The sequence below is a fragment of the Dermacentor albipictus genome, chromosome 2 (genome assembly GCF_038994185.2).
Source record: "Dermacentor albipictus isolate Rhodes 1998 colony chromosome 2, USDA_Dalb.pri_finalv2, whole genome shotgun sequence".
Lineage (NCBI taxonomy): Eukaryota > Metazoa > Arthropoda > Arachnida > Ixodida > Ixodidae > Dermacentor > Dermacentor albipictus.
The window spans coordinates 96,171,711-96,199,377 of NC_091822.1; the positions used below are offsets into that span (position 1 = coordinate 96,171,711).

Below are 27,667 nucleotides of genomic sequence, written 5' to 3' on the forward strand. Positions count from 1 at the left end.
CCTAAAGTGGCTGTTTGCGCGTGTTGGCAAGATACGAATAAAAAATTCAAGCGCAACCAGACTAGAGATGTAAGCGGTTGAAAAAAAACGCATTGAAAATTTCGAAAAGAAAACTTTTTTTCATTTTTTTTCAACGAGGATAAATTTGTAAAAGAAACAGAGCTTCCCGGCGGAATTCTTCTGTTGCGATGAGACTCCTTTCGACGTATCTAAAAGTTTATTTTTAAAAGGCTGTCGTCAGCACCGCCATGCCGAGTGAGCTAAACCTCTGGCTACGCTAGTTCTATTCGGATTGTTGGACCGTGTAGCGGCGGTCGTGGCGTGAAATCATGCCTAGATTTTGAGCGCGGAAGCTGTTTCGAGGCTTTTGTGATGCAATAATGTTAGTTACATTGTTTTCAGAGTTAAATAAATGAATGTGTCGGGTTTATCATAGCTCTATGCGCAATCGACTGTTTTATTTTTTCAATTTTCCGTATTTTTCAGAATAAAAAACAACATGAAAAAAAAAACAGTCCCTCAAAATTTCCTGAAATTTTGCTTCTCTGAACCAGACGAGGACGGTTAAAGAAGACGGGAAACACGAATGCTAACTGCAACAATTTATTGGGAACCGCAAACTGGAATACGAGGGCAGTTCGTTGCCCTCTACCACCCAAGCGCAGACAGAGAATACAATCAGTGGCGACGCAAGTAATGCAATTGGTTCGAAGATAAAGTAATCGACGGCTTGGACACACCGTTATCGTCTAAACTGTCAGTCATCTCTGCCTCAATGCTTTCACACGTCAGTTGGCAGCTGCATGCCATGACAATGGCACACTTTCGATAGATTGGCAGGTAGCTCAATTTTCTAAAATCCATTATAGGCTGCTACATGAGGCGAGAGCAGATAGCTAAGTCACATTTAGGAGAGTTCCAGTAAAACCCATGCGGAAGTGCTTTTCCTCTAACTTGTGATCTTCCGTCCCTTTGCGCCAGAGTCTAGGTGCGACACCTCGTCATTGGTTAAGGCCCGTCAACTGGGTATGAAAGCCACGGTCAGCAGGCTGGTTCCTTCAACAAGGATGCCTAAATGCAGTAATATCGGCGAAACATTGAAAATTGCGCAAATACGACAATACGTATTCACGCATGCCTGCAGCTAATGATCGTGCGCTTTCACGTGAGCAGTCCAAGATTCCAAGGATGGTAACGTTTATAAATATGCATGTTTCGACAGCATTTTACAGGTAACCGCAGCACTTTAACGATGGAACTACCCAAATTTTTTGTTTGTGCTTAGTATTTTTTATCATTCCATCAGTCGGGGATAAACTTACAGAAAACTGCATGCAATAAGCACATCACCAGGTTTTCTACGGCACCATGATGCCTGACGCAAAGGCACATATATTGGACCTTGTAAATTTTGACAACACTGACGCCACCTTCGAACTTAACAAAAAGTAACCAAAACTGCCAAGCGCGCACTACTGTTGCCATTAATCGAAGTTTGGGAGAGCGTCAGTTTCTTACACTCCCAAGATGTACACCTTGATAAACGTGACTGTGTTCAGACTATTATGTACACATATAACTGACGACAGTGGCTTTCGTATTGAGTGCTCATCCTAAGTACTCATCGCGATGCCAGAATATATGTGACGTAATATTTGTTGGCGTTCCATTCCCCGAAGCTACACTATGGACTTCAGTGGAGGGATTCAGATCGCACATCGGATAGGCTCCTCCTCAATGGTTCTAATTATAAACACACTAATAGTGAACCTAAACTCGGTAATGTGAAAACATTGACTAGTTCGGTTTTATTGTGTTTTTTTTCCATGAGCCTTCACCTTTGTTCGCGTTGTAGGGGTTGGGGGACGGACTCCGGGATGAAGACCAAACTTGGGAGAATTTATTCTACATTATCTACAAGGAGGTGAGCGTCAATTAACAGTTGTACAGTCATTACGGGCCGGCAGCAACTCGGACGCTGCGGCCCGCGGCAAGAAGTTCGAGAGAGGTGAATCAGGGAATCAGGGCATATCCCAGAATGCTCAGGTCTCTCTGGAAGGCTTCTTATAAACCCTTCGAGCACTGTAAGTCACGTCATGTTTGACCAATGGGAGAGTTCGCTCCGATGACGCCACTTTCAGCCAATGGTAGGCGCCCGTGTCGCGGTGTCACACCTGGCGGCTCTCTGTGGTCTTGCCTCGCAGACTGGCAATGCACTTCTAACGAGGAGAAGGGGAGGGCTGCTCATGCTCCATTGTCGGATGCCCACCTGCTAATCCCGGCGGCGCACGAACTTGTTGGCACGTGAACTTGTTGCCTTAAACTTGTTTGCTCGGCCGCTCCTCTGGAATGTGCTTTCCTGCTTCGGCATTCCTCAATTAGCTGTGCTGCGATTCGAAGTGGTTTGGGGAACTCGAAGTAATCGCAGGAAACAGCTCCATATCTAACAGCTCGTCCTCGCCCCGGTTGTTCTGAATGGCCGGTGAACTCAATTCGCTGGCCATGAGGAACGCTGAAAGAAGCTGCAGGGTACTGGGGTCGAGCCTCGTTTGACAACCCTCGGGATCCTGGGCCCTGGAGAACATACGTCAAACAAACCAAACAACACAGCGCTGCACCACGCGTAAGCGCAGGCTCTTCACCCCTGACTCGCCAGGCTATTACTGAGTCAAAATCAACCCTGATCTTTTAGTTCCCCAATTTTGACAAAGCAGTTCCAACCACCCCTCCAAACAGCTATCCATTTCTCCTCGATTGCCGACAAGACCTGAGTACTATTGTTGTTGCAAAACAAAAGGGTCGTTGACGATGCAAACAACAAATGAAAACAGCCGAACATACTTAAATGGCCTGACTACACGAACAGCATGTTTCCACTCTATCGCAGTGGCGTACTTATCGCACGTATTGGTGCCACTGAACAATCTGGTCAATCTCACAAGTACGTAATCACAAGCGCACTAGCCTTGTGGTCACTAAACAAAACGCGTACTTGCGTTGTAGGCAAACTTTTCACTTACGCTTACTCACGTTTCTTCCCTGAAAGTCCTACAGGACACGTGACATAAACGAACAATTAAACTTGCGGGACTTACACACTCCGCAGAACTCTTAAAATAATGCGTCTTTTAATAACTCGTTCCACGCGTACTTATCAGAGAAGTCAGAATACGGCTGCCCTCCACACACACTAGCAACCCAGTCATAAAGTCTGCTTCCTTCCGTCCACACAGGACACGCGCTAATGGAACTAAGAACGCTTTTCCGTGCAAATCATGCACTCACTGAAAATCTACGCGCTTAACCTTAGAAAATTCAACACTTAAAAAGAAAGAAGGTTAAATAAAACATACGCGCGTTACGATAGGCCTCTCAACAATAACCTTGACCCTCAGGTTACTCACACACAAAAAAAAAGCCTATCTACTTATTAATGAGCACCTCGCGAGACTACAGGTTTACCTAAAACGCATCTTTCAAATCTCGAGCTTCTCGAACTAAAACATAAACAAAGCTCAAACTTTACATATTGAAAGAAATCCTAGTCTCAAATCGCGAAAACATTCCGATGCTCAAAATAAAACAAAATAACACTTTTTACTTCTACGGAAGCTCTCTTGGCCTCCCTTTTCAAACGCTTATGTCTGACTCATACTCTGAGCCGTCCCCGAGCTGGTCGCGGCTTGAAAACTACTCTGGCTGCCGAGGAAACACAAAAGGGCTGACTAACTATCAGCTCCCCCAAGACGTTACGGTCTCCTGCCAATTTGCGTCCTCGCGCCCCGCTTTCAACACAAACTCGATTGACCGCGTCGCTACTCCCCACCTGGTCTCGTCCTGCCACCTTGCGTTTCTTCGAACTGCACGCTGAGCTATGAAAAGAACTACGGAACGACGAGGAGTTTAACAGCCTCATGCCCTTTGTCCGCGTCCGTGCAGAACATGCTTCGCGGTCCCCCTTGGACCGGTGGCTCGAACGTTCTGGATGCGTCAACATCGTCCTTGACGACCGCACCTTTTTCCTCGCGCCCTGCCCATTTGGGTTTCTCGCCATCTTTGGCGGCGCTACATTAATTACCGCATTCCTATCTTTAGGGCGCTTCTTCCTGCGGCGCTTTCTCTTCTCACTCGCTTTCATGTCGCCTTCTCGTGCCTCGTGCTGGCCGGTACACATTTCGTCGGCCCGGATCGGTCTCTTACCCGCACAGTCTGAGTGATTTACATTTAAATCTACTCTCACTTTGCCTCGACTGGCGGACAGCCCAACCGACTCTGGCACAATGCAGCAGGCTTTACTCGAGTAAGACAACTGGATGGATGGATGGATGTTATGAGCGTCCCCTTTGGAACGGGGCGGTGGCTTGCGCCACCAAGCTCTTGCTACTATGCTGCCTAATATCCTACCTAGGTTAACCCATGAGAAAAAAAAAACACACTATGAACTACCACGTCCAAATTTTCTGATACCCTATTGCGAACTGTGCTTTTGTACGTCTCCGTCCTTTGTCGTTTCCCTACTTTTCTTCCACCAATCCTCCAATCGCCTCTTACTGATGTCTATTGCGGACCTGTTTGCTTTACCACTGCTCCCGCTGAACCCAAGGGCTTCAAGGAGGCCAGTGGTGCCTAAATCAACCGCTGGATAGATGTCTTCACATTCTAATAAAATATGCTCCGTCGTTTCCCTAGCTTTACCGCAGCAAGCACATGCTTCTTCTTCCTTCTTATATCTCGCTTTATACGTGCGTGTTCTAAGGCATCCCGATCTCGCTTCGAAAAGTAATGAGCTTCCCTTTGAGTTATCATAAATGGTTTCTTTCCTAATTTCGTTTTTTCCCCTTAAGTAGTTACTCATGGCAGGTTTATTTTCCATTGCCGCCACCCATGAGATTAATTCAGCCTCTCTGACTTTCCGCTTGACCTTCTTTGTTGCTGTGTTGCCCACCCCACAGGCCGCATACTTGCTGGTAAGCTTCCTAGTTTTTTTCCTCCACTGTGAATCAATGTTTTGCCTGTACAGATACCTGAACACTCTCCCAGCCCATTTACTTTCCTCCATATTCCTCAGCCGTTCTTCATACTCAATTTTACTGCGAGCTTCCCTCACTTCAAAACTAGTCCAGCCCATATCCCCTTGCACAGCTTCATTTGTAGTCTTCCCGTGAGCGCCCAATGCGAGGCGACCCACTGACCTTTGGTTCCCGTCGAGTCCTGATTGTACCCCTGATTTAAAGCAAACAACCGCATTTGCAAAAGTAAGTCCTGGAACCATTACCCCTTTCCACATACCTCGGAGGACCTCGTACCTATTGTATCCCCATAGCGCTCTGTGCTTCATTATGGCTGCATTTCTCTTCCCCTTGACTGTTATGGTTTTTTCCTGTGTTTCCATATATCCGTTGCCTTCGTTTATCCATATACCAAGGTATTTATATTCTGTTACCCGAGGTATTTCTTGGCCCTGTATCTCCACTGTCTGTTCACTGTTTTCATTGAATACAATAACACCTGATTTTCTAACACTAAATTTCAAACCTAAATTGTTGCCTTCCTGTCCACAGATATTAGCCAGACGTTGCAAATCACTTTGCTTGTTTGCGAGCAACACAATGTCGTCCGCATAAAATAAACCTGGGAGTTGCTGCTCTATTACTGTACCTGCCTGTTTGTATGAGAGATTAAACCCGATATTACTTCCTTCTAGCGCCCTCTCCATCCTCACCATGTACATCATAAACAGCAGCGGGGATAAAGGGCACCCCTGCCTCAGTCCCTTGTTGATATGAACTTTCTCCGCGCTCCTCATCCCTTCCCATTCAACGCAAACAGTATTTTCTAGGTAAATCTCTCTCAAAAGCTGTATACAATCGTTACCTAAGCCTTCCCCTTCCAGAATATCCCACAAAATGCTGCGGTCTACGTTGTCGTATGCTCCTGTAATGTCCAAAAAGGCCACATACAACGGTCTGCTTTCTGCTTTTGATATTTCAATACACTGAGTAAGAACAAACAAGTTATCATCCAAATGCCTACCTATTCTAAAGCCATTCTGAAGCTCTCCCAAAATGTCATTATTTTCTGCCCATGCTTGAAGCTTTAATTTGATTGCCTGCATTGCTAGCCTGTATATTACCGATGTAATGGTCAACGGTCTATACGAGTGAATTCTGTCTTTCTCCCCCTTACCTTTATAAATTAAATTCATTCTACTTTGTCGCCAACTGTCTGGTATTCGTCTATCTTTTAAAGTTTTTTCAACTGCTTTCACGAGAGCTTCCTTACTTTTTGGTCCCAGTTCATTTATCAGCCTAACGGGAACCTCGTCTAGCCCTGTGGCTGTGCGCTTAGGAATTTTCTCTTCCGCTTTCTTCCAGTTTAAATTTGTAAGCACTAGCTCCTTTCCCCCTTGGGTCTCTTTCATGCTCTTTTTTTCTTCAAATACAACCTCGTCCTTGCCTTGGAAAGATTCGGCTGTTACTTTTTGGATGTAATTTATTGCTGCTTCTCCTTCCAGTCTGTTTTCATCTTCGTCTAGGATATGTTGTTGTATTGTTGTTGATTTCCTGCCTAATAATTTTATGTGATTCCAAAATATTCTAGGTGCGGCCTTCTTTTTCTCACGTATTTCTGACAACCAACTTTCACTTTCACCTTTTAATTTTGCTTGCACCAGTATTTGAACCATAGACTTTTTCTCCCGGTATATTTCCCATTTACCGGTTACTTCATCCTGTGGCAACTGCGCCTTCTTTGCCTGCCTGTGCTCTCGAGATGCTTTCTGTCTTTCGGCGATCGCTTCTCGTATCTCCTTGTTCCACCAGCTTTTCGGTTTCTTTTTTCCTTTCCAATGAACGTGTTGTTTCTCTTTCCGTATTTCTGTCGTTACTACACTTAGAAGCTCACCATATACCCACCCCTTACTTGGCGACTTGCCAATTTCTTCCTCCACTCTAGTGACTATATTTGCTATTTGTTCAGCGTTCAAATTTGGGCTGGCCATTTTGCTTTCGTTGCTCTCTTTCCCAACTACATATCCCATTTTCAAAATGATGCGTTTATGGTCACTGCCTATGCTGCTAAACCCTTCCTCATCGATGACCATTTCTCTCAACTTATCATGAATTCCTTCTGTCATCAGACAGTAATCAATGGTCGATTGCCGGTTTCCCACTTCCCACGTGATCTGTCCTTCACACTTAGGCCCTGTATTCACGATCACGAGGTTATGTTGCTCGCAAAGGTCTAGCATTGACTTCCCGTTATTGTCGGTATAGCCATCTAAATCCTGTATGTGGGCATTCATGTCACCTAATAGGACTATCTCAGCACCATTCCCGAAACCCCTAATATCAGCGCTTATGCATTCCACTAACTCTTTATTCTTCTCTGTGCAATTTATTCCGGTCCACAAATACGTAACTCCAAGCCAAGTTTCTTTCCCACTCATTGTACCTGATAACCAAAGATGCTCTTGACATTGTGAATTTACTCCTTTCCATTTGGCTCCCTGATGGATGAGCATTCCGACTCCCCCTCCCTTTCTTTCCGACTTAGTTCTGTTGCACCCTTCCCATACATAATTCTCAATAACTGGCGGCTCTTCTGAGTCTCTAAGGTGCGTTTCTGTAACCGCATACACCCCTATTTTTTCTCTATGTAACTGCTCCTCAATCTCTGCCCACTTTTCCTTTCTTCTGCCGCCCTGCATGTTTATGTAGCCTATTGCATGGCGAGCTCTTGTTCTTGCTTTCCTCCTTTTTCTCTTATCGACGGCGATGCTCTTCTGCTGTTCCCCTAGGGGACCTTCTTTATTACTACCTACTCTGACCTCCCGAGCGCCCGCGGGCCCCCTAAAAAAGCAACAGCGCGACCCCCAAGTCGCCAGCCCACTTCTCGTGCTAGCCTGTAATTGAAGTAGATCCCATCTCGTTTAAAACCACCACAACTTCTCACTTCCCTGTTTACTTCGACAACCTCGAAGCCTTTCTCTCGGCTCATTTTCCATATTGCCTCATTGGCAGCCATTACGGCTCTTTGTACGTGACTGTCACGCACAGGCACCTCCGGCACCGTGCACACCACGATCTGCACCTGAGGGGATAGCTCGCGCAAGTCGTCCACCCCCTTCGCCAAGCGCTGGGCTAGTCCTGGCCCTTTCCTGTTCAGGACGTCATTTAGCCCACCTGCTACTACGACAAGGTTGCGCACGTGGGCATTTTCCGTGAGCTTTTCTTTTGCTGGCTCCATGACAGAACCCAGTGTCTGCCCTGGAAATGTCCCTACCGCCACTCTTTTGTCGCCTTTCACCCTCTCCACAATTGCTTTTGAGCACCCAGCCATGTTTGAGTCGCCAGCGATAATCACCCTTTCACTCTCTCCTACCTCTCCCTGCTTCCCGGCTTCCTGTGGCTGCAGCGTCGCCTCCCGCGGGGCGTGTTGCGCTGCTTCGCTATAACTACGCCGATTCACCGGCGGCGAGCTGACTACCGCTTGCCCTGCCACCCTGCCCCCGACTTCGCATGTAGGGTCTACCTTACTTTCTGTGCTTTTGCCACCGGCTTGGTGTCCCGACCCATCATTCTCCGCTGCGCGCGTCTCAAGCGCATCGAGACGCCTATGCAGTTCTGCTCTCCTTTCCTTCTCTTCTCCAAGCTCGGCCACGGTTCTTACTAATTGCGCGGCCTGCACCGCTTCCACCTTGACCAACTCGGCGACTTTCGCCTGCAAAGCTAACCGCCTCTCCCGCTCCTCCTTCAGGTCTGCTTTCAGCTCCTCGAACTTGGCTGTCCAATTTCCTTCCAGTTTTTGGACTGCTTCCCTGACCTTTTCGCACAGCCTGCACGTAAAGCTAGACTCTTCCGCGTCTGCTAAGCTCTGGAAACTGGTCTCGTCGAGGGAGCACCAGCGCAGGCACTCGTCGCACTGCACTTGCTCCGCATCCCCCGCGGCCTTCCCTTTGTTTGGTTTCATCGCTAGGCCTACTTCCTCAGGCTCAACGAGCACGTCCGCCAAATCACTTCGAAGAGCTAGCTGAGATAGTTACATAGGCCTATCAAACAGGTCCCGCCTAGCACCCAGGCCCAACGAGGGAAACCGCCAGACCCAGACAAAGCCGGCACGTTTACCACGCTTACCACGAATTCAAAATTTGCGCCCCCGCTCCATGCAAAACAAAACTCTTCAAAAACATCAGCCAACAAGAAGAAAAAAAGACCACCTAGCCACGAACGAAGTCGCTGAAGCCTCGACACAGGAGCGTCCGCACGCCCAATTACTATTTAAATACAAAAAAACTGCTAATAAAAACAGAAGCAAGCTCAAAGCATGCACAAAAACTTATGATTTCGTCGTCGCCACGGAGCCCCGAAAAGCACGTCCATCCGCCACAAAATCCAAGCTCCAAAACCCCTCGCACTCTTGCGAACTGCCCTCTACTACATTGCCCAGCGCACGCTGTGCATCGGCACACAGCCCGTCGGTATCGATCGCTGTCTCACGCGCACAGTCCGAATGATTAACTGAATCATCCCTATCTAGGCCATCTAGACTGGCGGAGAGCCGCACCGATCCCTGAACAATGCAGTTGTATTCTCTTGAGCTACGCAGCTCGCAATCCTGAGAATTACCCTCAACTGCACCGCTCAGCTCGCACTTCACTTCTGCACGCAGATCTGGCTCTACATGGGTGCTCGCTTCCCTCGGGTCAGCAGTACCCTTTTCTTCGCTAGCAACCTCGCTAACATTACCAGCGACGCACACGCTCGGTAACTGTGCCAATTTGTTCGCAGCTGGCCTAGCTGTCTCCACAGTCATCTGTTGGCACAGCACCTCGTCGCTCTCACTCTGGCCTTTAACGGCCTCTATTGCCACTAAGGCATCGTTAACAGCTAGCCTTTTCCCTTTACTTATGAATCTGCAGCTAATCTCACAGGCACTACTCTTCTCGTCGGCTTCTGGCGAAAAACCACTAGACACTTGCTCATTCTTTCGCTCTGTACTACCTACAGAATTCTCAGACAGCCGTTGTCTCTGTGCCAATAACTGATCACAATACTGTATCTCTTTGATCAGTGCTGCCTTCTCTCTCTCATACTTTTGCTCTCGCTCAAGCTTACGTTGATTCTCACGTTCGCGTGCCTTCTCACGTTCGTGACGCTGACACCTAAGAGTAAGTTCTTGAAGCTCATGCTTCCGTTCCTTCTCGCGTTGTTCACGCTTACTCTCACTCTTAAGTTCACGACGCTCCCGCAAACGTACACGACGCACACGCTCCCGTGGCTCCTGTATCACTTCCCAAGCAAGCTCAATGCTTTTGTCATCATTGCCACTATCATTAATCGCCTTTATGCTAGCTGGCGTTTCCATCCGTTCGTCCGCCTCAACTCCCAAATCGTCGCACACCAACAACAAGTCTAACCTCGTCAACCTTCTAAGATCCATGGCAGCTGCCCCGACAGGTGGTTAAAACTGTTTTCCTTAATTTGTGCAAACACACAATGCAACAAACTCCCGATTCCCCAAACTATCAAAATGAACACACAACATTAGAGTCTGGCGAATCATAAGGAAAAAAACCACGCGCTCACTTACGGTTGCAGCACCCTGCCATCCGGTTCGTTCGTCCGCTGTTGCCGGTTCCTCCGGACTCCCTGGGTCGAAGGCTCGCTCCGTCTTCGCTACTCCCAGTTTCTTCGGACATCTTTCGACGAAGGCTCTCTCTTCTTCGCTCTTCCCGGTTCCTTAGGATCTCTCTCGACGAAGGTTCATCCGTAGCGCTGCCACCAGCTGATGCATTCGGAGGCGATCCCACCGCTGCCACCAGATGTAGGGGTTGGGGGACGGACTCCGGGATGAAGACCAAACTTGGGAGAATTTATTCTACATTATTTACAAGGAGGTGAGCGTCAATTAACAGTTGTACAGTCATTACGGGCCGGCAGCAACTCGGACGCTGCGGCCCGCGGCAAGAAGTTCGAGAGAGGTGAATCAGGGAATCAGGGCATATCCCAGAATGCTCAGGTCTCTCTGGAAGGCTTCTTATAAACCCTTCGAGCACTGTAAGTCACGTCATGTTTGACCAATGGGAGAGTTCGCTCCGATGACGCCACTTTCAGCCAATGGTAGGCGCCCGTGTCGCGGTGTCACACCTGGCGGCTCTCTGTGGTCTTGCCTCGCAGACTGGCAATGCACTTCTAACGAGGAGAAGGGGAGGGCTGCTCATGCTCCATTGTCGGATGCCCACCTGCTAATCCCGGCGGCGCACGAACTTGTTGGCACGTGAACTTGTTGCCTTAAACTTGTTTGCTCGGCCGCTCCTCTGGAATGTGCTTTCCTGCTTCGGCATTCCTCAATTAGCTGTGCTGCGATTCGAAGTGGTTTGGGGAACTCGAAGTAATCGCAGGAAACAGCTCCATATCTAACAGCGACCTTGGCGCGGTTCACGCCTAAACGTCAATCCAAACGCACAAATGCTTCCACATTCTGCACTCAATCAAATAAAATGTTACCGCCGAAGCAGTGGGTATTTGAGGTGGCCAACTTGTCCACAACGGAACACTGAGCCGCACAGCCTCGGGTGCAGAAGGGACGCTTAATGGTTCGTGTGATCTACCAATAAGGTGCGCTTTATAGAAATGCTTTGGCTGGCTCGAAACAATGCGTGCCGAGAAGGTATGCAGCAGTTCGATGTAGGTTTTCTGGATGAAATTGTTATAAATTCATCACGCGGTAGAAATTAATAGCGTCAGCATTTTGTGCGTCCGGAGCCGATCATGAACTGCTCGGATGATGACCTTCAAGTCTTGCATTAGAACCAATTGGCTGACCATCTTACGGGTAAAAGGTTAATACTTTTATAATTACGTGTCTATAATTATAGCTTGACTTATTTCACGTATATTTTCTTTTAGTTAACCTAGCACAAGCTACATAAGCTAGCTCGCGTACGTCCTCGTGTTAGGATCGCCGGACAAAGCATCCATGGGTTGTTCCTCCATTGGTGGATTTTTTCTTAATTTTGAGCACTGATAGTGCTTCAGGTCGGTACTATGATTAAACCTATAGCTTGTCTGTAAAAACACCTTGATATATTTGTGCAAGGTATACGTCCGTTCCCAACTACATCCTTTTTGGAGTTGACTTTGGGGGTGCATTGAGGAAATTATTTTTCGCGCGGCATAGGGAATGACTTACGGGCTGAGGCCGTCCGTGTAGAGAGGTGGTTCGAGCATCGCACCTGGAACGACTGCGATGAATAAAAACAAAAAGAAAAAGTGAATATGGGCATCTTACTTGCTTCTGACAGGTCTCCAGTGTAATTTCACTGCTCTGAATTTTATGACAGAAAGCTCTTCACATTTTAAAGTAAGAACAGTGCCTCGGCGTCGTGCTTATTTTTTTGTCACCGTCTCAAAGCAATGAGAAAAGGCAGCACCAAGGCTGCAGAGTAAATCACACGCGTTTCCTTAAAAAAATAAGAAAGTTTCGTAGCTGAGGAACAAATTCGTCCGGGTCCGGAACTCGAACAAGGCACCAACGCCTTTCCGAGGTGGTGGCTTTACATTTAGAGCTAAATATTTTTATTTTATTTTGCTTTGACTGCGAAACTTTCTGGAAAAGCCGTATGTGTTTACTCTGCAGCTTTGTGCTACAGCCAGTGGATTACAATTTTACGCTCTCCTTGCGGGCTTCCGCCGAACTGATTTGCCATAAAAGCAACATAATTTTGGAGCGAAATTGACAGAAGCGGTTTACAGGTGAACTTCACACTAAGCGTCGTACTTTGCGTACGATGACATGATGCCTGGCGTCGCAGACACCTATAAACAGCGCATTTAATTACATTCCTATCGATCTTATGTTTGCAGCTCAAGCAAAATAATGCGCAAATGAAAGCTAGCTCAGCCGCTACTATAGAGAGTATCTGAAAAATACACACTTTGTAAAGGTCACCGAGCCACGAATGTACTATAAGCCTGAAGCCCGCTCTGCGCTAAATGCGATGAACAACAAATATTAGCTTTTAGCAGTGCGCAAATTGTTAGGAGGAAAACTCCAATTTGTGTGCGCGCATATCGGAAGCCCGTAATACGTATAGCCAAAGCGCGAGTGTTGTCGGCAGTTTGATAAGTGTATAGTGGCCAGCCATTTAGGCACAACAGATTGGGAGGTTACAAGGCTTATGGCGTATCCAGAGTATGGAATGGACAAAACTGCGCGTGCGCAAACACATCTTTGGTGCGCCAAGCGGATCCGTTGACTTATAATGCTAGCAATTCGTGAAAATTTGTAATATGTTTTTGGCTAAATGCCCATGCAAAACAAAAGTGCCTCACAAACGTACTCAGTACTCAAAACACACAAAAATAATTGATGATACTAACGACAAAGCATACTTATTACTTATTATCTTGTCAGATTCGAGTTGACATATCACGATTAATTGTTGTTTGATAACGAATTCGACGTTTCCGCTCGTATTACTCGTGACTTTAGTGCATGTATGTTGTCGACAAACGTGTATCACACCGTCCAACAGAATGATAGTAACTTACCAACTGTGTTGTATATTGGATCGTAAGAAACTTCTAACGAAGAATACGGCACGTCGCTGGAACGAAAGACAACACAGTTGACGATGAACATTAAATGAGACTGTCCACATCTGCATACAGTACACTCCGCATAAACGGAACTAAAAGATACATAAAAATGTTCTCTGTTTATTCTAACTTTCATTTGGGCGAAGGACGAAACAATCGCCAAGAATTGCATTATTACAAAAGCGTCAGAGTGTGTTGATAATGATGTGCTGAAAAAGAAATGCTTTACAGCGCTCTGCTTCTAATATCGTAACTTCTTTCGCTCAAGGCAGCGTTATGCGCGAAATAAATTTCCAGTAACTCCCCTTAGTCTTCTTGCTCAAAATAGCGCAGCAGACTTTGACCTGCATATGTCTTGCCATCAGGTCTGATACAGTAATGCGCACTGGACCAGTAATATCTGTGCTTTCGTTAACAGAAGCATAGCCTTCGCCTCAAATTTTACCGATTATATTTTTACCTGTCTCTTCAAACCAAGCAACAAGGGCATCATCTAAGATTTTCTATTGCTACTGGTGTGAACAAATCGCAGTGGCAGCCTGGCTGTAAGGTCCTACCTATTCCGTAGTGGTTTATTCCTGCTAAGGGATCCTTATAGCGAAGTCCTCATGATCGAAACACAACTTCGACGGCTTTAATCTGCATAAATTTTCGGGAAGCTGCCTGGTGTATTGCATTGTCTTCGTTATTTAGAGCATGTCCATTTGGCATGTTTGGCGGATTTTGCTGTCGCGTGCGCTGGTGCTAGGTGATATTTCCAGTTAAAGTTCAGTTTAACCGAAGTTTGCAAAAAGATTGGATCCATTTGTGCGAAATTCGCCAGCGTTGAGCCTTTGGGCGGCCAACAAAATTTGATGCCATTGTTCCGTTTATCCTGCATTATCGTCTAAGGGGATTTCGTTTATACAGGGTCCACTATATTTCTAATAGCATTGAATGGCGCTTGATGAAAAACACCCGAACAACAACAAAAACCACCATACATACAACTCAAACAGCAATTAAGACAACAACGACGACAACAACTGTAAAGTTGATCCTCCTAATGAAACAAAAACAATACCTAAGTGTTTAATGAATAGTTTTCTTCCTCATAAAGAAATGGCTTTGCTTTTTTTTATTTGAGGCTATTAGAGAACTTACAGAAGAGCGCGCGAGGTGATAGACGAGAAAACTGCCGTTATATTCGTGCACGAACCCGAATATAATGCGAGGAGCGTTCTGAGGGCGGAAATTTCGGGAGGGAGGGAAGGGGTGCAGTTTGCGCTATAATTAGTCCAAATGCGGTACGTTATTATGAAACACCGCGAGCACAGAACTATGCTGTAGTGTTTTTAAATACCGTAGGTATACGTGCATGCCACTCATGACAACCTCCTGCCAAACACACGCAAAAAGAAAGAGAAGAACAAAACAGAAGACAAGCCGTGTTCGTGCATAAAAACAATGCACCCGTTTCGATATTCAAGACAGCGCCTACTGCTCTTCGCGGTTCTTCATTCGCTAGCATTCGTGCTGAGAACAACTAGCCATGTATCCTCCTATATGAATGGTTAATTATTTAATTCGTGCATTCACCGCGGTGGCATATTAAATGCTCGACCCGTACACATGTGTATGACCATCTGCGCCCTCACTGGACTCACTCGATGAACTCTGGTCGGTTCCATGCGAGCTTTTGCCACTCTCGTTCGGCTTCGGAGACCATCAGCTTGACGACAAGAATGACGTACGTGTCCTGGTATTCGGTCTGCAGCGAGAAGCAATTGGTTAGATGATACAGGCCGTTGAAAAAAAAAATGTCACGCTATGGTGTTTTCACGACATTGCTCCACAAAAGGACAGCAAACTGAACGACTCGTCGTGCATACGCTTGCTTAAAAAAGACGAGGAAAAGAAAACGTTGTGAAAGGTCACACGTGAAATCACGACGCATTCGTGAATGTATTAACCACCATTGCGTGATAAGAGTAAATAATGCAGGTTGCCTCTGCCGGTTGCTTCGAGCTCACCGCAGGCGGCAGATCTTCGTCGCCGCCAAAGATCACGCGGCCCTTCTTGGTTTAACAATACATTTACGATAATTATATACAAAAAGCAAAAGAGGGAAGTGCGCTCGAAATGCAGGGGGGTATGTCTAGCTCGCTTCGCCAATTCGCCAATCCTACAATAGAGCTCACGGGTGTGGCTTCGACACTCCATTCCAAAACACTTTAATAGAGAATTGGCAAACAGGCGACCCCAGCCACACCTAAAGGTTTGGGGAAGCAACCTCCATTGTGGGTCCCGCGCGCTCTGTCGTGCTCGATGGGTGCTGTTTTGTACACGCCCGATACGGTTTGCGTCCGCCAAAGCTTGGACACCCTGGTCTAACTAGAGCTTTCCGGAATGTGTTTCCGCAAAAACGTCGCGATATTAGGCACTTTTTTGCGCCATATCGAGTCGGGAACATCGAGGGCGACGGCCTCTCGAGGCGCATTCCAGCCTCCCCTCTTTTCGATTCGTTTTTTTTTATTGTGCATCTAAATCTGGTCACACGAGCGTTTCTCTATTTCGCTCCGTGGGAATGCCGCCGCCAATGCGTAATATTTAAGTGGCGATGACCTAGCTCTTGCTGTAAGTCGACGCACCACGCATGCACTGAACTTATACGGCTCCAGCTGTTTCCTTCTAGACGTGGTGGATAGTAGAGTTTTCCAGCGCACCGGCTAGCGAAAATTCATGCATGCTATGGTCGGTTTGCTTATTCTGCCTTAATTGGCTTCCGCAATTACTGCGTTGCGCGGGCTACCAATTAACATAATTTTCGCGAATCAGCCATATCAGGTCTAGCGGTAGGAGCAGAGTCCGTACTTACGAAAGGCAACTCAATCGACATGATCTAGGCAAAAGAAGAAAAGGAATTTTCTGTAGAAAACCGAAAATGCACAAGTAAGCAGACAAAAGAAATTTTTTTAAAGCGACAATATACCACTTCAAGTACTCGTACTGGAGTCTTTAAATTACTGGTAATCTGAGCTCTCCGTCCGAGCAAGCGAGGAAATCGCGGGAAAAAAAATAACTTTCCGTGCAGCATCGGAGCCGTAACTTAAATCACCAAAGAGCTTAATTTTACATTGCAATGGAGTGAGTCAGCGGTTTTCGTGCTTTCGTCCCTGCTCACGACTTTGTGCGTAGCCTGCCGTTTCGGCGGCGTCTGTATGTGATGTTGCACAATCAACGAATTGTATTTTTTCTAGTTGTTCGTTATTAACCGGGCATTACCTGGGCAAACAAAGGTCACAAAAGGAGGCGCAAAGCTTTAACGGGGCATTTTAAGGGTGCATTACCAATAAAAGCATTCATTTCACTACGGGAACTTTGCGTAAAACGATAGAAATGTAACAAGTGTCTAAACATCTACACACGTGTTCGATTTCAGGTAGATGTTTTTTTTTTCTTTTTTTTTTCGGGGCGTGGCCAGACAGCGTGCTGACACACGAGTCACTACTCAGTGCAATGCAAAAAGTCGTGCAGCTCGCGCGTGTACAAACTGTTAGTCAGCGCTCCTAATGTTAGTTGGTCAAGGTCTAACTAGAACTACTGCACATTTCGCTAAATTATTATAATTTTAACCAGCAAATTATACATTTGCCACCTGTCACTAAAGACTCTGGGCCGTAGTCGCCAGACTCGGTAATAATCAACGCCGAGCGAATTAAGAATACTGTTTAGAAAGAATAGTTTACCAGTGTGAGCAGAATAAGTTGCTTTCTAGTGTCCTTTTAAGATAATGGAATAGGTGACGTCCAAAACAAGGCGGCCATGACGTGCTTCCTGTTCCTGCAACCGATTCCGGCGCTTGAAACCCGCAAAAGCGTAGTCTTCGTGATTTGTTTCTGCTGTTCCGAGGGAACTGACGTTAGGGGTTGGGCTTGGACATAACCTATAAAACATGAGCTAAACGGCAAGACATACGTAAAAAGGTATTCCTGTTGCACATTTGTGGCACTTACTGAGTAGCTTAATTAAAAGCATGGAAATGAACTGAATTATTCCTGAATGTGAATCAAAACTGAAACTACGTGTAAAGGCTTTGGCTTTTGGTGACGTCTACCGGAATGCAGACGCTAAGGAGATTGTAACGAATTTCTGGCACGTCTAAAATCAAAATTTTACGAACAAAGTATATTCAGCATTTAAAAGAAACGTAAGATCATGCTATATCTGAACATTTAACAGGCGTTCAAGGTGCTTCCTGAAAACCACATTCTGTCTCTCTCGTGGTGGATATGAATCTCAAGATACCTTCAGCTTTGTTTTTATTACGGCGGCATTGTTTGAGGCGACGTTCAGTTTAGCGCTATAGCCGAACTTGGCTACAGAGCGATCAGCTCGCAAAAACTCACGTCTTCCACGAGGGCGTCGTTCTGGTCACCGACGACGAACTTCATGCGCTGAACCTGTGGGAGAGAGCGTGAGGCACGTGAGGGTAACGCGAGGTGTTGCCAAGTTAGTGAGACGTCAGAATACAGCAGGGTTCACGCGTGTGTTGTGTGGAAACGCGACTGAAAGCGCTCATATTTTCTGAAAGCATAATTTTTTTTTTCTTTCGTTGTTGCGTATGGCGCGGGCCATCATCAGATCCCTGAAATGAGAAGCGCGTTAAATATAACGTCGTGCGAGCAGCTTCACTGCGTGTTTCTGAGCACGTTTCAGAACTTTTCAAATACAGCTTATGCTCTTAAACAAAAATTGAAAAGATTGCATGCGTAAATGTAACTAATAAACTAAAAAATTGCATTTAGAAAAAAAATTGCCTCGGGTAACTAAAAACGACTGCGAACAATATGTAATCGGTCCCATTTTAAGCTGCACCACTATATTTTTATAGTTGGCATTAGTTATGTGAAAAATAACCAGGTACACTTGCTTACTGAATTACGACCTTTACTTCAGCTTTGTGGCCTCAACTTTTTCCGACATCGACAATTACGGATGGCGAAAGTAGAGGCTAAACGCTCTATGATTCGGAGTGGCGGGACCTGGCGTTAAGAACGCGTACAAAAAGACCTGTCTAAGCGCTCACGCGTTATCTATACAGTCCGTGAAGACTATATGCACGGTATTCAAAATTAAGTTTTATGGTTTTCTTAAAATTAGGCACTGGCAGGCACGTCACTACCCCCGGTGCAAATAGTTACGTAGCCAGGGGGACACAAAATGAGGTAATTATCTCCGCCAGCAGCCCAATGAACAAAAATTGAATAAGTAACTTTTCGTTGACTGCAGTAAGTGGGTATGTTTGTATTGAAAGGTTAGAGACAGTCGCTTTTTACACAGTATCAATTGGAAGAATTCTTCTGGCGTGTCTGTGCTCCGAGATATCCAACTCCAATATTTAATTGTCCTCCTCATGATTACGCATGCAAGATAGTGAGGATCGGCGCAAAGCTCCTCCCTAATGTGACGCGGCTGTTGCGCGCGACGTTTAGTGTGACAACGCGACGGAGGCATAGGGAAATATGATAACTTTTCCCCTTCCCCTCTCGGCTGGCGAAAGAAAAAATCGAAGAACCCGGAAACGTTGTCGTAACACGCGACCGCGCAACCTGTAACGATGGCGGCAGCTGCCATGCCGAGATAACGGCGCTAGCGGCGAAGCCGGAGGGCAGTGCGCGTGCGTAATGGTGACTAGACGAGCGGGCACGCTCCTTGCCGGGGCTACGCGAATAAAGTGACTGCTGGTTCCCAAGTAGAGTAAGTTTTATTGAAATCGGGAGGAACAACTGCGCGGCACGTCGCACTGTCAAACTTGATTTCGCCAGCCGAGAGGGGAAGGGAAACAGTTTTCACTTTTGCCTGTGCCTCCAGCCCGTTGGCAGACTAAACACCGTACACAACAGCTACTCACATCAGGGATGAGCTTTGCGTCGATCCTCACTCTCTTGAATGCGTAATCATGAGGAGGGCAATTAAAAATTGCAGTCGGATATCTCGGAGCACGGACGTGTTAGAAGAATTCTTCCAACTGATACTGTGTAGAAAACCGACTGCTTCTAACCTTTCAAAACAAACATGCCCACTTACTGCAGTCAACAAAACGTTAATTATTCAATTTTAGTTCATTGGGCTGCTGGCAGTGATAATTTTCATCTCACTTTGTGTGCCCCTTGCAACATAACTTATTTGCACAGATGGTCTTCACGTGCGTCCTAGTGCCTAATTTCAAGAAAACCATAAAGCTTAATGCTGAACACCCAGTATACACTACACTAAACTACACTCACGAAAATATTCGTGAAAGGCAGCGTTTTAGCGCCGGTGTCAAGCCAACAAACAAACAAACAAACAAACAAACAAACAGCACAATGCAACCAGTGCTTGCGTGCATGCCTGTGCGCGCGTGAGTGCGCATAAGCATGTGTGTTTGTTTGGTTTGACTCCTGAACATTAGTGTCATGCTACCAGCGCATAGTAGTACTAACTATATACAGCTTTAAGACCCGCAAGCATTTTGCGACTGCCACAACAAATCTGCAGCGTGATATTACATGCATGTGCATATGGGGCATAATTCCTTTTCAAACGAATTTGCGACCTTGTGGCTGTGTCCCCGCGACGTACTGGCGTCGAAATAAAGATTTGATTTGACTCGATATACCTTAGACAGGGCGTGCTGCCTCGTGGCCGGGGTCATCCACTCGTTGTAGTCCAGGTTGTGAGCCATTGTGGCCTTCAGTTCCTCGCACATTCTCTCGACTTGTTTCTACGATAACGAAAAAAAAAAGCCATCGATGTAAGCACAGTTACCGGCGATGTGATCCAAATAGGAGCCTTCAAAATGTGGGGCCAGTGAATGACAGTATATTTAAGGCAGTGTTTTTTTTTTCCAAACTGATGTAGATAAGTTGTCATACGACCTTATGCCCTGCGGCTGTAGCATTGCTTCCTTTTTTCTCTTGGCTTTTTGTTTGTTGTTGTTGTTAGTGTCCCCTCTTTCAAGACGCCCAGTTTTCAAAAGGAGCATGCGGTGATCTCTATTATCTGCACGCGTGGTTGCCGTTAATGTAAAGCAGCAATGTTCCATACGGATTCAAATAGTTCTTACAGTCAATAACGTTTCAAACGTTGGGCACGCTTCTGTGTAGGTGCATGCTAGGTGCATATTGTCTACAGAAATTTCGTAACCACCTTATTTGCTTGGAAAGTTCTTTTTGTTTTATTCTACGCTAATGCGGGCTGACTTTGAACATATGGAGTCAAGAACTTCAACATTTGTCTAAAAATATTCTCTGTAAAAAAAAAGAATAAGAGATAATGAATGAAGCTAGGGCTAGCGAATCAGAGACGAAGAAGGCGAAGCTACATTTTTTCTATTGGCATTTGACGCCATGTTTCATACGTGCGTGTCTGAACATTCACGCCTGCTTCTGCCACGTAAAACAATATATATATATATATATATATATATATATATATATATATATATATATATATATATATATATATATATATATATATATATATATATATATACATATATATATATATATATATATATATAGAGAGAGAGAGAGAGAGAGAGAGAGAGAGAGAGAGAGAGAGAGAGAGAGATTAGCGAATATGGCATGGTTGAATGCTGTCCCAATTAGTCCAGCATTGGAAAGCATACTTAACTGCTGCTTTCTTCTATTACAGAAGCCTCCTTGTCGAAACAATGGACCCAGCGACATTCCCTGTTCTACTACTGTTCATCTCATCAAGTCCCCACCTTCCTGCGAACGACTGTCTAGTCTGGGTTCATGAGCGAGTATAGTGTATACACATGAACGGACTCTCCCGCATGTACTAAATTATTTTCCACGTTCTAGCACTTTATCTTGTAGTAAAAGATCGAAGCCTGCGCAATCGACTGCTCGAACGGTTGCATTCTCGCTTGTAATTTGCATTCACTTGCAGCAGCGCCGAACAGCTTGTTGGTACATTGCAATAACACCTAGAAACCGCGCGAACAGATTGGTAGAGTATAGACTTCAGGAGCGAATACTGACAACTTTTGTGCGAGAGAACGTGTATACCGTATGAACATGCGGCAGAACAGTTAAAGTCAGTATTCAGTGCGACACCAAATAGCAAAGTATAAGCCGCGACACACATTTAAGTTACCCGGTCGACGACCAAATAATCTTGACAGTCGAAGACGCAGGTGGCACTTGTTGCATTAGATTCAGAGTATACGTAAGAAGAAGGAGACCACCCGCCGCGGTGGTTATGGATTTGCGCAGCTGAGTAATAGGTCGCGGGTTCGAACCCAGCCATGGCTGTGGCATTTAAAGGGGTGGGTTTAAATGCAAAAAAAAAACGCCCACGTCCCGTGCAACGGGGACACGTTAAAGAAACTCACCGGTTGTCGTCTAAATTAATACGGGGTCCTCCACTACCACCACGGCGTGCCTCGTAATCAGATCGCGGTTTTGGCGCGCAACGTCCCCGCATTTCGTTTCCGCCTTAAAATTAAGGGCGAGGCCGAGACCTGCGAGTTTCGCAGCGAGCCGGACTCGTTCCTCAGCAGCCAGCCCGCCGTGTGCGGCAGCGCGGCGAGCAGGTCGTGCAGGCAGTGCTCGGAGCGGGGCGCGTTGGCGGCGAGCCCGACGCGACGCAGGAACTCCTGCCGGATGTCCAGGAACAGCTGGCTCGTGTACGGGCCCAGCTCCAGGATGACGCGCCACGTCATGTAGTTGATCAGGTGGCGCCTGCGGGCGGGCACGTCCGGCAACTTTTTTGCTTTCGGACCTTTTTGAGCGTATGCCACCGGGCTACGAGAATATCTTCTTCGTCCTGTACTGGATATTTTCCGACTAATTATATGTCAACTATAGTGGCGTCGTATATTATGCTAATATTTAAGATATTTTTTTTTCTTACGATTACGAGCAATGACGGTCCTTTCTAGCACACCTGTACTCATAAGCGTCGGGTATGAGGGGTCATGTTTGACTCGCGTGGGCAAGTTTTATGGAGGAGGGAGTACAGTAGAAGGGTAGGGGCGCTTTCTTAAGTAACAGTAACTGCCCCTAACTAATTCCCCTATATGTAAGAATTAGGTGTAAAGTGAGCCTTAGCGTTTAATAGTAATAGAATGTGCAGGAGGCAGCCTGGCGCTTAAGGTAGGTGTGTATTGTCATTACAGACTGTAGTTATCTAGAGAATAGTGGTACGTATGCAATGCTTCTGTAGGCCGCTCACTTAGCATAACGTGAGGAGCCCCGTAGTTTGGTTCATGAGGACAATATCCGCACATTCGGATATTGAGATGAGGTGTGGGGCAACGTTCAACGCTGCGTCGGCACGTCGTTCCACGCAGCGTTGGCTCGGGGTTAGAACCACTCGGCGCCACCCCAATGCCCTGTCCACCCTCCTTGTTCCTCCTCTTCCAATCAAACAAAGGCGCTCTCAGCTTCGGCGGTACATGTCCCTCAAACAGTGCGCCCGCACCTTTCATGTGTGAGCTTTCTAACCTTTCTAACCAAGGCTTTGGTAAGATAGTTTCTTTTTTTTCATACACCCCAATTGCCAAGCGCAAATCCTTTCCTCGCCAGCAACCCCTCCGTACCATTAAAGGAACGAGAAAGAATGAAGTAATCAAAAACACGCGAAGTTCTCACCTGATGACGGGCTGGTGAAACAGGTGCGAAAGGTACTGCAGGTACTCCTTGCTCCAAAGCACAACCTCCGGAGTGGCTCGGTGGGTGCCACTGAGGCGTTCCGTGACCTTGCCGATGATCTCGGTGAAGGGAGTCTGCGAGTTTCCGGCAGAGTACGTTATCTGCTCAAGCGTCTTATACATACGTGCAAGCTGCCGCCTTCGTATCGTGATGCAAATCAGCGGATCATATAGGTATTCACTGTTTACGAAAGTGTATATCATGATTAGCAAATGTGACCGACAATAAAAGGTTGGTTAATAAATTGTTAGTACATGATTACAATTCTACGATGTACAACTGCGCTACTTAATATGAGTCAATTATTTCCATTCCCTTATCTCTCTTTCAAGTGGTCATGCGACACAACTGTCCACCGTTTCCTGCGTTTTGCTCCGTCGCAATTTCTCATGCAGGTTAACGCTGATTATTATGCATTAACTAATGTGCACGATATTGTGCATAAACGTGTAATGTTGCTTTACTTAAGCTAAGATGAGTTTCGGCAGTTTCTTTTTTAGCACGAAAGCAGGGTATAACCTCATACGCGTATGGTGCACAGAGTCGAAAAGTAATTGTCACAATCTAGTGATAACTTGTCAATAACTTCCACAGCTACGGCCATGATGCAGTCATCGATGTGACCTCAATAATTGGCTCCGTCATTCCGTTTCAACCACATTTCGTGTCGCCCAGGGCAATTTGTAGGGCTCATAAGGTCAACACAAATCCGTTGCGCGAATACTGTCAGGGAATCGATTTATGGAGAGCTAATTCCATCGACCGAAATATTCACATTTGCGCAGAGTGGTTGACCGGCAGAAACTTGGATACAAGCGACACAATGCAATGACTCTCATATTCCATGTTTGTTTGTTTGTTTGTTTGTTTGTTTGTTTGTTTGTTTGTTTGTTTGTTTGTTTGTTTGTTTGTTTGTTTGTTTGTTTGTTTGTTTGTTTGTTTGTTTGTTTGTGTGTTTGTTTGTTTGTAGAAGGCAGTGGGCAGTGGGCATGGTGTTAGTGTAAGAGAAGACGACGAGAAGTGCTGGCTTCCCCGTTTTGATATAGCGCCGACCTGTTTAAGCCTACCGCTACAACCTAGAAATATAGTGCTGCTAGGCCAACACCCCCGTTGTATTTGGTGGAGGTGCGGGGTATAACAAGCAACCACTTGCGGCCATTCGAATTGTAGTTGTAGCGGTACAGCAGGTTATCCCGAATGACGAAGTGCGCGGCTTGACGACGAAGCGTCCGAGAGATCGGCGCTGGCGACTGGCTAGACAGGAAGTCAATAAGCGAAGAGATCCATGGGTCTTTGCGCTGATCTGATGGCATGTCGGAAATGTTGAGGGCGAAGGCTCCGCAGGTGGAAATAGACGAGGGGACCGGACCAGAGGGCAGGGGTGACTGGGATAGAACATCTGCGTCTGAATGCTTTCGGCCTGAGCGATAAACAACGCGGATGTCGTACTCTTGTAGGCGCAGTGCCCAACGGGCGAGCCGACCAGTTGGATCCTTTAGTGAAGATAACCAGCATAGGGCATGATGGTCGGTCACGATGTCAAATGGACGCCCGTACACACAAGGACGGAATTTTCCGATAGCCCAAATGATGGCCAGACATTCCTTCTCAGTAACCGAGTAGTTCGCCTCGGCTTTGGTAAGGGTGCGGCTGGCATACGCGACGACGTACTCTTCGAAGCCATCCTTGCGTTGTGCAAGAACAGCGCCGAGCCCGACTACACTAGCGTCCGTATGGATCTCAGTTGGAGCAAAGGGATCGAAGCGTCGCAGTACTGGAGGCGAGGTGAGAATGCGTCGCAGTTCTTGGGATGCGTCGTCGCACGCCGGGGACCAAGGTGATAGGTCAGAACTGCCGTTGAGAAGCTGCGTCATCTTGGACATCCATGGTCGCCCTTTAGGCCAGATTTTTATTGCCACTCGCCGAATAAACACCGGTGATGTCAATTCACCTTCGGTTTTATCGTGTGTCCGAGTCACAGCGTGATTCAAAAGGAAGTGAACAAGATGCTAGCTAAGGACATAATCGAGCCATCTAGTCCATGGGCGCCCCCCGTCGTATTAGTCAAAAAGAAAGGTGTTACGTGGCGGTTCTGCATCGATTATTGCCACCTCGACAAGATCACTAAGAAGGACGTGTACCCTCTCCCTCGTATTGACGACGCCCTTGACTGCCTCCACGGTGCCACGTATTTTTCGTGCCTGTACCTCCGGTCTGGCTACTAGAAAATCGCTGTAGACGATATGGACCGTGAGACGATCGCGTTCGTCACTCCTGACGGCCCTTTACCAATTTAATGTCATAGCTTTCGGCCTGTGCAATGCGTAAGCAACCTTTGAAAGAATGATGGACAGGCTGCTTCAAAGAATCAAATGGTCCCCTTGTTTATGTTACCTGGACGACATGATAGTATTCTCCACCACTTTCGCGACACGCCTCGTCTATAGACCATTATGGATATCTTCCAGTGAGGTGAAGTTCAGCTGGATTCCTCGAAGTGCCGCTCCACTCTGACAAATTATAGTGTTTGGCCACCTTGTTGACGCTTCCGGTGTCCGACCAGACGAGGTGAAAATTCGTGCAGGTACTAACTTCCCCGTCCCCCTCTTTGCTGGAGATGTCCGCAGTCCTGTGAGCCTATGCTCCTATTTCTGTGGTTTCGTGAAAAGCTTTGCAGCCCTCGCATGCCCTCTTAATGACCGTCTCAAACGTGGCGTTTCGTTTTCTTGGGGTCCTCAAGCTGTCGCATGCTCTCAGCTAATCGTCGTTTTTACCACTCCACCAATCCTCGCTCATGTTGACCCCGCTGCTCCTAAAGAACTGCGCATAGACGCCAGCGGCCATGGCATCGGCCCAGTCTTGACCCAACAACAACGAGGCATCGACCGCATTATTGCGTACGCCAGTCGTCTGCTATCAAAATCGGAACGCCACTACTCTATTACAGAGTGGGAGTGCCTTGCTCTAGTCTGGGCAGTCGAAAAATTCCGCCCGTACTTGTATGGCTGGCCTATCCGTGTGGCCCTGACCACCGCGCCCTCTGTTGGCTTTCTTCATTGAAGGATCCCACGGGACGGCTCAGTCGTTGGGCGTTGCGCCTCCAAGAGTACTCTTATTGAGTGGTGCACAAGTCTGGCCGCCTGCGTTAAGACGCCGACTAGTCTCGCTATCGAATGTCCAGCCCGACGGCCCTGATTTGATTCTCGTTATGCCTAAACACCTGCGTTCGACTGTTATGCATCAGCTTCACGACGAGCCAACCAACTGCTGCGCACCGCGGCATATGCCGCACATATGACCACGTGCGGCGGCGCTTCCTCTGGCGTGGTCTCGCCCGTTCCGTTCGACGTTACGTCGCCGCTTTGGAGAAATGCCAATGCCGGAAATGACGACCATGCGCCCTGCTGGTCTCCTTCAGTCGATTGCCATACCAACCGAAATCTCCTTACGCGTTGGCTCCGACCTTCTCGGTCCTTTTCCAGAATCAGCATCAGGCAACAAGTGGGTCGCCTTGGCAACTGATTATGTGACTGGATACGCCCCCCGATCACTCAAGCCCTTCACCATAGCTCTTCTACTGACGTTGCCGGTATTCTCCTGCACAACGTCATTTTACACCACGGTGCCCTACACCGGTTGCTCATGGACCGCGGCCGCACCTTTCTGTCAAGAGTTATTGACGACATCTTGCGGTTGTGCTCAACGCAGCACCAGTTGACCACTTCCTAACAGCCTCGAACAAATGGCCTCACAGAGCACTTAAATTGCACTTTCACAGACATGCTCTCTATGCATGTTTCATCAGACCACCGTGACTGGGACCTTGCGCTACCCTACGTGACGTCTGCTTACAATTCATCCCGCTGTGACACCACCGGATATTCGCCCGTAATTCTACATGCTTTTTGGCCGTGAACCCACGGTATACCACTGGACACACTATGTCCTGCTGCTAGAGCACCGCCCAACGAGTACGCACGTATAGCCATCGCTGGTGCCGACCACGCCAGGCAGACAACCCACTCTCGGCTGTCAGCCTCATAAGCCAGCCAGAAGCGCCTGTATGGTAGCCGGCATCAAGAGATCCGCTTCTCTCCCGGTTCTTTGGTTCTCCTGTGGTGCCCGTTCCTTCGTGTACGTTTGTACGAGAAGCTACTATCACGGTACATTATTCCTTACCATGTCGTGCGTCAGGTCACGGACGTCAACTACGAGACCGTTCCAGTCTCTCCGACTACGCCATCTGCGATCACGTCCAACGACATAGTTCATGTCAGCAGGCTCGCAGCCTACCACCCTCCCTCCAAACAACATGTCCAGCTGCACCGAGACGACGCTTCCACCGCCGTGCACAATGCT

The 27,667-nt window shown here is 47.1% G+C and overlaps 1 protein-coding gene across 3 annotated transcripts in view; it reads right to left on the minus strand.

Annotated features, from left to right (window-relative positions):
* LOC139056003 (membrane metallo-endopeptidase-like 1) overlaps positions 1-27,667 on the minus strand; it is a 61,454-nt gene that overhangs the window by 16,566 nt on the left and 17,221 nt on the right. For all 3 annotated transcript variants that reach the window (XR_011512090.1, XM_070533764.1, XM_070533763.1), the window contains exons 9-16: positions 23,249-23,382; positions 22,117-22,336; positions 20,245-20,349; positions 17,990-18,043; positions 16,459-16,482; positions 15,248-15,351; positions 13,554-13,609; positions 12,193-12,244 (exon numbers count right to left, since the gene is read on the minus strand). Coding sequence is in view for 2 of the 3 variants with exons in the window: in XM_070533764.1 (XP_070389865.1) it covers positions 12,193-12,244; positions 13,554-13,609; positions 15,248-15,351; positions 16,459-16,482; positions 17,990-18,043; positions 20,245-20,349; positions 22,117-22,336; positions 23,249-23,382 (749 nt within the window). In the remaining variant the exon portion in view is untranslated. The remainder of the gene's footprint in view (positions 1-12,192; positions 12,245-13,553; positions 13,610-15,247; positions 15,352-16,458; positions 16,483-17,989; positions 18,044-20,244; positions 20,350-22,116; positions 22,337-23,248; positions 23,383-27,667) is intronic.